At 33.1% G+C, this 13,829-nt stretch overlaps 1 protein-coding gene across 25 annotated transcripts in view; it reads left to right on the forward strand.

Annotated features, from left to right (window-relative positions):
- LOC119638128 (glutamate-gated chloride channel) overlaps positions 1-13,386 on the forward strand; it is a 104,070-nt gene extending 90,684 nt beyond the window's left edge. For 7 of the 25 annotated variants that reach the window (XM_038034759.1, XM_038034760.1, XM_038034761.1 and 4 more), the window contains 5 exons: positions 182-361; positions 4,804-4,922; positions 7,822-7,946; positions 8,213-8,224; positions 13,186-13,384. In XM_038034759.1, coding sequence (XP_037890687.1) covers positions 182-361; positions 4,804-4,922; positions 7,822-7,946; positions 8,213-8,224; positions 13,186-13,306 — 557 coding nt within the window. In that variant the 3' untranslated portion in view covers positions 13,307-13,384. Of the gene's footprint in view, positions 1-181; positions 362-4,803; positions 4,923-7,821; positions 7,947-8,212; positions 8,225-13,185 lie in introns of all 25 variants that reach the window. The other 18 variants (XM_038034769.1, XM_038034771.1, XM_038034777.1 and 15 more) reach the window with 16 other exon arrangements.
- Positions 13,387-13,829: the final 443 nt, after the last annotated feature.

Here is a 13,829-nt window from a genome sequence, read left to right on the forward strand (position 1 = left end):
TGAAAGAAAAATAAATTTATTTTTTATAACTAGAGTAACTGACGGTTGTTACCCACAGAAAACGTTTCCAAACTTGCAAATTATTGAAATTTTGTGTAGCAGTTTTTTTGGGTTTTGTTCCGCCCCGCAAAACGTAATAAATATGTATTGTTTTAAATAATAATTATAAAATTCGTTTCAGGTGTCACCACACTCCTAACAATGGCCACCCAAACATCCGGCATAAATGCTTCACTGCCGCCCGTATCATACACAAAGGCGATTGACGTTTGGACCGGCGTATGCCTGACGTTCGTGTTTGGTGCATTGCTTGAGTTTGCCCTCGTCAACTATGCGTCCCGCTCAGGTTTGAATAAACCTAGTAATTGAGATTTTATATGCTTCTTATTAATTGTATTTGTATTAATTAATGGTGTTTTACTTTTTTTTGAAACTTTCTTTCTTACTACTACTTAATAATATCACTCACACTCTTGTACTTGTATTATGTATAACGTACATACATATGATACTTATATGTATATGTGTACATAATTTAATATATATATGAAATGCTTGCGAAACCAATAATAATAATAATAACAACAACAACAACCACAACTATAATAATAATAATAATAATAACAACAATAAACGAGTACAACAAATATAAAGCACACGCATCCACACGTACACAGACGAACGAGCTAACACACTCACACACAGATCGAAGACTTCCATACGGAAGTGCTTACATATAAACAAGCCCATCTGCACGTTTACATAAATAAATCTCGCCAAAGCTATCACAACGCAAGAAATTAATTCAGCAACGACAACAACAACAACAACAAAATGAAACTAACAAATTTATTGACTCAATAACATGTGACATTCATTCTGACAAATGATTAAATTCAATAAACAAGAAACATTTACAAAAATTTGACAAATCAAATAATGATGACAATATTGTTGACTCGTTAACACAGATAGATACACTTAAATATTTCTCTCTGGATATATGAAACTAAAAGAATGATAAAAGCAAGAACACGAACAAAAAAAAAAAAAATGGATAATTAATTAAATTAAAAATACAAAAAGAAAATTTTACAAACGAAATACTTTATAGAATTTATGCAAAAGAGAAGAAAAATTATTCTTTTTGTATTTTATTCAAATCAGGGCTTGACACGGTTCGGTTTTCTCAGTACGTAGAGTAAACAGTACTGACTCAAAGTCTAAAAATGAAAGAGTTTTTATTTCTGCTTCTTTTCCTTTTTTTTTTTTAAACAGATTCTGTTTTAATAGTGTTGTAGCTACGTATTCTGTTGCTATTGTATAACAAAAGAAAAAATTAAATAATATAAAGAGAGAACAAATGAAATTTTATTCACTTTAAAGCGCGTTCCGTATGTTCACGGCTTAAAATTTAATTAACCTTGTTCTCTTATTTATAACCTTGGTAGTAATTCGAGTCAGATTTATTTTATCTGCTCTGATTCTTCTTCATATTTGGTCCAATTAAGTATTGAAAATATAATAAAATTTTAATACGTCAGGATAGGATATAAGTAGGAATATTTGTAGGAGGTTACAAGTTTCTTGCGATCAAGTTGTAAGCTTTCCATTATAAGTTATATAAAATGATAGATATTCAAACAATATACGGACGAACGGACATCAGAATTAATCGCCTATACGTGATATAAATTTTTATATTTAATTCCCCAAAGAAATTACGAGAAACGTTTTATTACCGTGGCATCAGGTTACACTGTTCACACGTATCTTTCATTACTTTGCCTTTAATTATCGCTATCTTTCTTGCTTTCTACTACCTTTTATTATTGTATCTTTCTTTAGCGTAGCTTTTATTATACGAATAGGAATTCATTCCTATGTTCAATATTTCGCATAAATTTGTTTTAATTATATTTTGAATACGTAAAGAGATGGCATTTCATTTCTACGCATTCCGAAGGTTAGATCACAAATCCCATACATTTAGTTTGATGCAAAATGTCCCAACAATCGTATCATTCAAAATTTCTTTCGGGATGTTGCTCTGATCGATCATTTCAAGTAAGTGATTTACTTCTTCGAACATAACATCAGTAATGCACAACCAATTGGTTCATGGCATGGCTAATTTCCATAGAGGTTTAGAATGTTACGATATTCCGTTGCAGCCAATCAAAATGCGTGTATTTACTATAATCCCGGTTAAAAAGTTTTCAGAGTATAATCGAACTCTCGAAGCGCTTGCCTTAGATGGGCGAAAGATTGCCTGAATTTTTCTGCCTAACAAAGCAATTTGCCTAATAGAAGCGAACAATTAATTAGGCACGGACTGCATTAAAGAGCAAAAGCTATGTAAGCTAAACGGTGTTTTTGATTTTTTAACGATCCAATGAAAATAATAGCGACCTCTGTAGCGTGTTTTTGCACAATATGTTGCACATTTAGGTTATCCGTCTGTTGGGGCCAAGCCCTAACAGAATTTGTTATAACTTGAATCTTACTATATAAACTGTATAACTTAAAGCTATCGGCTATTTTGGGGATTTACAAAATTTGCTGACAATGCCCTAAATGTTGTTCTCGAAATTTGTGTCTATATACTGGAACGTTCATAGGATGGTATAGAGCAAAGCACGGCGCCATAAATATTTTGAAGATACCCTCTTCTTCCTTAGCATAGAGTTAATGAAAAAGGCTTTCTAACTATATATATATTTAATTTTAATACTTACGGCCGAATTCTCATGTTGTGGCCGGCCATCTCTCATACTTTTTCTAAGCTGGCAGTTCGCATCAATAGTCGTTTTAAGGCCCGAAAATTTCAAAGAAAAAGGTTCCTTGTGACTTCCGATGTCTGACGTATAATTTTGCATACAAGGGATGTAATTGAAATAAAATGGACGAAGAGAATCCCCATCTGAGTCGATCGGTATAATAAAACTTATGCCTGTCTCAACTTCTTCTGGTTGTTGCCAGTGGTGTACGATGTGATTAAATAAATGAAACAATTGAATGAAAATTTTCAATGCTATAGCCATACAATGCTAATATTTCTCCTGGTCCTTAGGCCAACATATGCCCGAATGTACCAAATTTCATTAAAATATCACAAACAACAAGGAGGAGAGACGGACAGACGGACAGATTGGCTTAGATTCTGAATTACAAATCACTTTTAAAACCGATTGGGGTAATAAAAAGTGATGCTACCTCTACTCCTTTTCAGGTTGGACCTACAGCCACGCACAAATCTAATAAAGCCTTATATCACAAGTAGGTTCAAGGCTGCAAAAATAGTTAAAAATTTAGTTACAAGTCATAAATGTATTTTCAATTATAAAGAAACAGAAAGAAAAACTGATATAAATTAAACTAAATTTAAAATGAAAACAGCAAAATAAATAAATAAATAAAACGAAAAATTCTATTCAATATAAATAAAAAGCAATAAATTTCGAATAACAATTAATTCGAGTTTTTTTCTTCTCTGCAAATATATTTGAGCCCTGATTTGAATAATGCTTCGCACGTAATTATTAAAACAAGAAAATAATAATTATTTAATTGTATAAAATAAATGATAAAATTTTTTGCTGAGATATTTTACTAATATATTTTTTTTCGATTTTATTTCCCTTTTCCTTCTTATTTTGTGTGATTTCTTTCGTCGACGTTGTAAACGCGCGTCAAAAAAACACAAAACAACTGGTACAACAATAACAACAATAACAATCAATCAACCAAACAAATCACAACAATAACAATAATAACAACAACAACAAATATTACTCTGACAATTACAATTTTGTGACGATATTTTGCACAAACTTAATTAATTATTAAATATTTTTTGTTTTTTTAAATTAAAACACTTTCTAAACGAATCTCACTGCGTTATTCCATTATTTTCGTCGGCATAATAAAATTAAATTCTTCTTTTCTGCTTTTTATGAATATTGATTAAACAAAAAATAAATAAATTTCTCTTTAAATCTTTTAAAATATGTGTCATTGTCGTGCTTTTTCCGTTAAATATCATGTCATGTGCCCGCCACGTATATCTAAAATTTTTATACTTTATTCTGGCCTGTAATTGTGATCACAAATATTCTTGATTCGTTTTTTTTTTGCAAAATTTTTTTTTTTTAAATTTATTTTCTTTTTATTTACAATTTTCATTATTTTTTTTTTAATTATTATATACGTTTCTGTGTACTATTGTGTATATATATATATATATATATATGTATGTATATATGTATTTATATATATATGTATAAAAATGTAATTAAAACTAAAAAAAATCTTCAAAAATTTGCTACTTGTGCGTTTATGCGTTTTTATTATTTTATTTTTTTTTATAAAAATTAATCACTGCCACGAATAATTATATGTGTATTGCGCTACATCTTCCATTCTAATATTATTATTCAATTACAACTATTACCGTCACTACTACTACTACTGCTACTATTACTACTACTACTATTACTACTACCATTACTACTACTACTACTACTATTACTGTTACTATTATCATCGCTAACTTTATTTTTTTTTTTACAACACCGCTGCTAATTGTGTTTAATTTATAATAACAACATCATCATCAAAAAATAACAACAATAATAATTATAATAATAATAATAATAATAAAAAAAAAAATTAAATTAAATAAAAAACACAAAATATACATAAAACCAACAATATCAAAACAACAACTCAAACACCCAAAATTTGTTGTAAAACAAATAAATTCTTGTCAAACATTTTCTACCACACATGCAACATATACGGATCGGGCCGCAGACATGCATAAGGAAAATTTGAAAAAGAAACGGCGAGATTTGGAGCAGGCCAGCCTAGATGCTGCTTCAGATCTATTGGATACCGATAGCAATGCCACATTCGCAATGGTATATTCCAAAAGACAACATTTTTGAGTTATCCTCTTTTTATTTTTAATTCCATTCATTTCATTTAATTATTTATTTATCGCGATGAGCGTAAAACATTTGAACACTCATGAGATTACTGATCATGTCATTGAGAAAGTTCATAAAGAGCCTAAGTTCATTGTCTCTTTGTGCACTGTTGTAATTTCTTCACCGAATTTCATTTATCACTGCTACTGGTTCATGTGGGGCCTAACCCCCAGCCACTTGCCACCACAAGTAAACCTCAAGGCATTTCAGTATGTGTCGAGGTGGCTTTGTTTGGCTCAAATCGAGGGAAAGGTACTCACTCGACCTGAAGGTCCATAGTAAGGCGAAAGTTTCACAGGAGCCTCGCCCTTTCCGGACAGAGCGTATTCATGTAGCCCTTGGCCTTTAGTGGCCCTGAGTGTGACGCCTTCTCACTCCATATACCATATGGCATTGTAGGGTTAAACCTTTGCCAATCTACGCTGAGCTTCTAGAGGCAAATGCAACTTTCACGCCCCTGAACTAGAAAAAAGCAAATAGCTTTCTAACTCAGAGACCCCCTATAAAATCCAAACTTATTTGGTACTGTAGAAGGCTATGGAGATGGTTTCCTTAAATTTAATATATTTTATCCAATTAGCGTCCGACTGATGTGAACTTCACCTCTTAATTTGCTCTTCTTAAGAGCTGTCATGTTTTGAGATTGATTACAAAACCAATCTTCCAAGCACCAAAATCAGTCCTCGCTTCTCCCCCAAGCCTTCTCTTCTAGAATCGTGAAAGCAGTCATAAAGAGAAATTCATTCCGCATGCATTCTTCTTACATTGTGTAGCATTTTCTTTCCGCACCTTTCATTTCCTATTCTTATCTTTATTTTTGGAAAAACCATCGGGACTATGTGCCCCGATACTGTAATGATCTGAATATGTCAGACCAAAAGTATCTCAGTATCAGCATCTGAGGCAATAAGTATCGCAATTCATCAGTATCTTAGATCATTAGAATCTTAGATCATTAGTACCTTAGATCATTAGTATGTTAGACCATAGTCTCAGATCTTCAGTATATCTCAAATCATCAATATGTTAGCTTGTCAGTATGTCACATCATTGCTATCTTAGATCATCTGCGATCGTACGTGTCGGAGATCATAGATGCCCCAGACTACCAGTATCTAAGATCACGAATCTCTCAAATCATTAGCATCTTAGATCGTCACTATTTCAGATAATCAGTATCTGAGCTCATAAGTATTTCGGCCTAAAGCTATTTCAGACCACCAGTATCTCAGACTATTAGTATATCAGATTATACGCATCTGAGATCACACGTAGTTTAAATCATTATTATCTCAGGTCATTAGTATTTTAAACTATTAAAATCTTAAATTACAGATATCTCGGATGATAGATATATTAAATCATGAGTATCTTAGATGAGCAATAGCTCAGATCAGCAGAATCTAAGACCATACATATCCCAGACCAGCAATGTTTCAGACAACTAGTAATTCGGATCGTCAGTAGATCAGATCTGTTCCAGTTTAGTTTCTCAGACCACCAATACATGAGATCATAAGTATTTCAGACCATAACCCTTTTAGATCACTAGTATTTTGGGTCATCAGTATTTCAGATCATTAGTAGCTTAGATCATCAGTATCCTGCATCATTAGTGTCTTAGATCATAGGTACCTCAGATCATTAATATCTCACATCATGATGATATGTTACGTTATCAATAAGTCACATCATTGGTAGCCCATATCGTCAGTAGCACACATCAAGGCCATCTGCCCATGACAATAGATGTTTTAGACCATTAGTATTTCAGATCATCGGTGACTCAGATTGTTACTATTATCAGTCATTAATATCTCAGATCGCCAATAACCTTTCAGACCACTAGTACCTCCGATCATCAGTATTTTAACTCATGAGAATTTTAGATTGTCACCAGCATCTTACATTGTCAACAGGCCAGATCGGCAGATGCTTCAGAACGTTACTATCTTAGTATCAGGTGATCAGTATCTGAGACCGTACGTATCTCAGATCATCGGTACCTCGGGTTGTTAACATTTATAGGCATCCCATGTTAGCACTAATTCAGATCGCTAATATCTTGAATGATTAGTATCTCCGATCATCAGTATCACAGATCATAAGTAACTCCGATCATTTGTAGCGCAGATCTTTGATTATGAACATCGTAGATCATGATCACTTTAAATCACCAGAATCTTAGACAATTACTAACACAGATGAACTATGCCAGAGATTTTCACTCTCTTCGATCACCAATAAATCTGATTGTCACTATGTCTTAGCTTATTTATATGCCATTATATTGGTATATCAGATTTTCGCTATAACCCGAGCATCTTTTTATGATAGTCTGAATAACGCTTATGATTATCTTATAAAGGCAAAGATTGTGTAAACTTTTCAAGGACTCTAAGGATGAGTTCTGAAATCAAATGTCATTTCATGCGATAGCATCTTAACTTTCATTGTTGATGACAAGGCTTTGCTTAACCACTTTGCTTTCGCTAATGATAATTGTTTATATTAATTTCATAAAATTGCTAATATAACCTGAACTCTTTTGTCTATTTTTTTTTCCTTCTTCAACTGCATATATGTCATATAACTTTGGCTTAAAAAATCTCTCGATTGCATTCAAATCATTTCATCGGCATATTCATTACTCAACCAAAACAAAAAAATGTTTACGTCACAACCGCACCAAATTCGTATCAAACAAATTACAATTATATGGTAAAAAAAAAAAAAAAAAATTGTAAAAAATTGTAACAAAAAAAAAAAATTATTAAATAAAATTGGATAACAAAAATTTGAACATCAAATATTCACAACATAAACTTAGAAACCTTTGGTACGTCATCCTGGTGATCCTATGGCCATGGAAAAATTGCGTCAATGTGAGGTGCATATGCAGCCGCCAAAACGTCCAAATTGCTGCAAGACTTGGCTATCAAAGTTCCCAACCAGGTAACAGATATACGTTCACAATCGTTATCGTTTTGCTGCTACACGTACACGTACTATAAATTGATTGCTTGTTGAATTGTTGACATTTCTAGATTTGGTTGCGTGTACTTGTTATGGATTTTCTTTTTGATGTTGTGTAAATCTCTACATTTGATTTTTTTTTTTCTTATATTTACTCTCTCTCTCTCTCTCTCTCTCTCTTTCTCTCTCTTTATCTCTCTCTCTCTTTATCTCTCTCTCTCTCTCTCTCTCTCTCTCTTTCTCAGTTGGCTCGATATGTAAAAGCTTCTTTTTTAAATGCGTTTTTTCTAATTGTTTTACTTACTCGTTATTTCCTTGTATGCTTGTTTTGCAATTCAATTTTCCAATGTCCACTTGATAATGAATATACATTCAATTTATTCCTGAGTAAATATGAGCTTAATTTTTTTTTTTTTTTTTTGAAATTAATAAAAAGTTTATCCATTTTTTTTGTTTTTTTTTTTTGATGGTTTCTTGACAAACGAGATTTGATGAACAACGTTCACCAGCTGACCTCAGATTAAATAAAGGCCAGCTATCCGTACTAATAATTTCATTGTTATATATCATAACGAATCATTGAAAGCTACGCAGGTTTATAAGGATGCGCCAAGGTAATGTTTCTTAGGCTTTTGGGAGCTGGAGTTGCATTTATCTTAAAACAAATTCAGTAAATAGATTAATCAAAGGGTTGTCCATCGCTGACTAATAGCTTTTTTTAGCACTCAAACAATTTCTGAACTCCATGTTGAAAAAACTCTTCGTCTTTTTACACTATGCCCAAACGAAACCATATTTGGATATCACAATTGCAATGGAAGGACACTTTGAACAAACAGTCAGTCATCTGTGGAAATCTGTGTTAATCGGAAGGAGTAATATGCCCTAGTAATCACAACGGGGAGGGTAGGGCATTCCAGTTTAAAACTGCAAACATTCCCTCAGCGAGTTTCGCTTGAGTTGTTCCATACTGACAGGTCACGAGATCTTACTGATTTTTGAACTGTCAAGACAATTTTTTGTTAAAATTGCAATAATTATCGTTGAGAGCAGCCTTCGGATGGGTTTCAAACAACTCCTCTATATACCCCCATAAATGGGGCCGCCTTTGGTGTTAGGCTTTATCGTGAATATTAGTGCCTCTCCTACTCTGAAACTCTCTATTATTTGGCGTCTTCATTACTCATAAGCACTGGCCTTTCAATTAACCAGGGACGGTAACATTTCTCATAGATGGCGTGATTTTGACGCTAAACTCCGCCTGTTCAGAGCTCCAAGAAACTATGTTGTATACGTGACAATTTATATGGTTGCGTAGCGGCCCCAGTCCTATTTACACTCTCTTAGAAAACGAGTCGAACTAATTTGTGCTCTCAATAATTTTAGCAATAATTGAATCGAATCCGCTTAGCTTTTAGCCGCAACACCAGGAAAGCGCAGCATGGGATTACCTAACCTAATTAACCTACTCACATATATCGGCCAGTTTGGCCAACTCTTACTTTCTAACTTTTTTTTTTTCTTGATAGCAACGTTAACGATGAATTTTAATAATCCACGTAAGAGACATTGATTTAAAACTTTTTAATATTTAAAAGTTTAATATAAGTAAGACCTACTTAATTGCTTCCATGCCTACCATTGATGCATGTGATGAACGATAGATGCATATAGAGGGATTAGAAGGTTTTATTTCGGGTCGTCCACTCGGTTGCAAATCATCTCTGCCGCCGGCTTTACTTTGGGTTTTCAGTCATCGCGAGCGATACCTTTTTCGAAATGATATAAAATGGTGAGAGCTTATAGAGCAAAGTAATTGAATTGAACAGATGGTGTTGTTTATAACCGTGGAAGTTTAATAAAATCCTTCCTTAATAAATACGTTCGCGAGCGTGAACTTGCGTTCATTTTTTTAAAGGCAATTGTTTTGTTTATTTAATTATATCCCACATCACATGTGGTGCAAGGGTCCATTAGGTATGTGTCGAGGTATGCAAGAACTTAAAGGGCTAGACATAGAATCATCATCATTTTTAATCAAGAAAACGATATCTAACGCAAGCTAAGCTTGTCCATCCGTCCATCCTGTCTTCCTTTTCTTCTGTTCAACCGACAGATCAAAATTTTTAAAATATTTCCATGAAATTTGCTACACCGGCAACCTTTATCTCAAGGACACTATTGAAAATCGTTCCGATCGGATGACTTTTTTAACCACTTCCTATATAACACCTTAGTCGTTATATAAATAATTCTACTAGGCGATGGGTCGCCCCACTATCTTCTTTTATAGAATCTTAGTTTTATAAAAAATTGAAAACTTTGATCTGCATAGTTGTGGATATGTTTTGTACACCGGCTAAAATATGGTATTCTGACTATCTCACAAAATAATGGGTGATATAAAAGGCTATTGCGGTTTTTTTGGTTTTCCTTTGAGATACTTTTTGTAGACTACCCTTTTCGAATGACTCCAAACTGTCACGTGGTTGATGTTTAGTGCCTCCGCTATTTCCTAACAGAACTGCCCCAAAAAAAAATGCTTGTGTATTTGTGTGCAGCTCTGCGAGAATTTTAACGTCGGTGTTATACATATTTGCTCAGTTTAAAGTTTAAGAAACGTTAACAAATTTTCTGTCCTTCTTCTCCATATTGTCTTCCAGCGTGACGTTGTCCGAAATCTGTTCCTTACTCTCTGCTCTAAAGCTCTCCACAACGGTTCAATTATGTTGACGGCTAGCGAGGAAGCATGTTTGATGATATTCTGATGCTCTTCAAACCAAAATTGTACTCTTGGTATGGGAATATGACAGTGTTTGCCTGCAACAAGACAGAACAATACTGCATAGTATTCATATTATTTTGTCCATTACCCGTAAATCGTAGTCTTTCTTCATTCAATAATTGATAAATCCTCAAAATCATATCGAACCAGAGCGAAGTCGAAGTGTGGACTCTCTTTTCACATCTAAAATTCTTCGAGGAATGCCGAAGTAAAAATAAAATTCCCATATTTAAATAAATGTAGTGCGTCGATCAATAATTACCGGGACTGGAACGTAACTGGTTTATATCTCTATGAACAAAAGCGTCTTTCACTTTTCAGAAAGTCCCTCATCCTGATCTGATTCCTAAAAAAATTTTATATCATTTTGGGGAATTGTAGCAATCTTAAGTACTCGACGTTTCTCATTTTCAAAAAGAAAAAAAAATTCAAATTTCGTAATTAATTAATTAAACATAGCTCTGCGATGGACGGGAGATACGCTCATACTTAAGATTGGCTTAGAAAGTATTGCCACACCTCACCACTTTCGAGACACGGAATGTGTTAATGGTCGGCGGCATTCGAACGAGGTTCGATAATACTGGGCGCAATGAAAGCGCAAGACAAGCAACTATTCCTGAGAAAGTGGACACAAACAGTATCTTGAAAATTATTCTGCGCTATCAAAAAGTATGGCCGGAAGGCATAGTCGTCAAAAGGCAGCTTACTCATTACCTTGAGACAGCCATGTGTTTCCCAAACACATTCACTTACTGCGAGACAAACATACCGCCTATAATGACCAAGTTGCATGAACTGCAGTGTAATTTATTGCCTTATCCACTGTACTTTCCAGATCTAGCCACAGCGACTCTCTATCATCTGATTCCAATTGGCATATAGGATAATTCTGGAAAAAGATTTAAGTCGTGTTCAGCGACAAATATCTGTTTGCAGTTCTCTGACAGATGCTTCAGAAAGAAAGAATTTTATCGTATTCAGCGACAATTATCTCTTTCCAACTATCAAATAGATTCGTCATCTATCCAACGACCACTAATGGTTTCCAACCCTCAAAAAGATCCTCTGGGCAAAAATATTTCTATCACGGAATGAGACGATTGGGAAATCTACCGCCTATTTTGAGACTCTTGTTGCAAATCGTGCTACAAAGAAGGCGTTGAATGGTTAGGGAAGTGTTGTTACCCTTGATTATGTCAGCCTTAAAGTAAGCTGCACTGAAGAACAAAAGCGAAGTTTTGCAAAAAAAAAAATTCTCTGTGTATAGTTAGTCCTGGAAAATATTGATCGATATTTCAATTTGATCGTGCAAAACATACATTGAAATTCCAGAGAAAAGGACTTGGATCGAGTGATCAAAGCATTGGAACTCCGTCTCCAATTCGATATTAAATTTTGCAAACAATAAGTGAAAATGTTCTTCTTAGTTAGTTTCGACAATCATTGAACTGATCATACAAAATGTACGGATGCTTCTGAGAAAACGATTTCCTACAAATTGTGGAGGCATTGCAAATCGTTCTCCAAAAGAAAAAAAGAGTATCGAACTATCGGTGTTCACATTTTCTTATACTTATCGATTCAGAATCAGTTTCAGTATCGAATTGATCTTGTGCGTCCGTCCGTCCACAATATTTGAAATTTGGTATACAGACGTGTTTTGGCCCATGAACGAATGCTATTGACAATAGTCTGGATCATTTCCTCTTATTTGAAGAAGCGCTTATATGAGTAACTGCAAGGCTTACGGGCCCACTATGGTCTTTTTACTTTTTTTTCATTTTCATAAAATTGTATTTCGCGTTATTACTTCGTTGGTGAACGTCGTTTGTCAATTCTTTTATTCAATGTTTTGAGAAAAATATAATTGCAACCACAACTTTTAACTAAAGAAACCGAAAAGAGAACTTACATATGTAAATGCTTGAAAAATCTTCTTGTTCTAAATTTGTATCCATTTCATTCATAGTTTGCAATAAAGTTTTTAACATTTTTTTTTGTTTTTTAATTTTTTTTTTTTTTTTTTATTAATTTTGTCGATTTGCAAAATCTTATTTTCTCGTTTCCATATATGGATAATCGATACTTTGCTTTTTTTTTTTTTTTTTTTTTTCTTTGAATGCTTGCATAGTTATTTTGGCTACATTTTCAAGTTCTTTTGTACAACAATAAACGCTTATAAATATTTTGCCTTTCCTTCTAACCGTACAGTTTATTAAATTCAAATTAAATGCCATTTAAACCGTATACACGAAACAATTGATTAAAACAATAAAAAAGAACAAAAAAAGCAGAAATGAATTTCTAAAAACCCAAAAATTTTACCCAAAAAACAGAGATGAATGAAAAAATCTGTTTTCTCACAAATCAAAAAGTGAATCTTGAGCCAATCGATTATTAACCGATACGTCCTTAAAATATTTATTCAAGACAATGTTCTAGATCGAAGAGAATCGACGTTATCTCACGGATAACATTTCCTCTGGTCTTCGCTCTCTTCAATTTGGTATACTGGAGCACTTACCTCTTCAGAGAAGAGGAGGATGAGTAAACGGCACACGAGCGTCAACAAATACAACAAGAAACAAAACAAAAAAGAAAAAAAAAAAAAGAAAAGAAAGCATTCAGCAGACAACAAACAACAACCAACAACTATAGAAGAAAATTCTAATATTAATAAGAATTTTATTTATATAAAAATTTTATTCGTTTTTTTTTTTCTTTTTGTTTAAGTTATTTTTACGGTTTTGTAAATTAAGGCAACAATAACAAGAAGAAGAAAAATTTTCTAAAAATTTCAGTGAACCCATACATTGGAAAGAACAAATATTACTGCTATGTAGAGAAAGATATAAAAAAAAAAGAAAAAAGAAATTAAAAAAAAAAAAAACAGGATAAAAAGATATGAGAAAGGAAATGAACACATAAATAAAATCTTTGCATACTTTTATGCTGAATGCATAGTTAATGCTATGTTACGTTATGTGTGTGTGTGTAAGGGTAGAGTGTGATCTTCGCAAAAAAGGAATGAAACACAAAAAAATAAAAAAAATACCTGTGAAGATTATAATTAT

Source organism: Glossina fuscipes, unplaced genomic scaffold (genome assembly GCF_014805625.2).
Source record: "Glossina fuscipes isolate IAEA_lab_2018 unplaced genomic scaffold, Yale_Gfus_2 73, whole genome shotgun sequence".
NCBI lineage: Eukaryota > Metazoa > Arthropoda > Insecta > Diptera > Glossinidae > Glossina > Glossina fuscipes.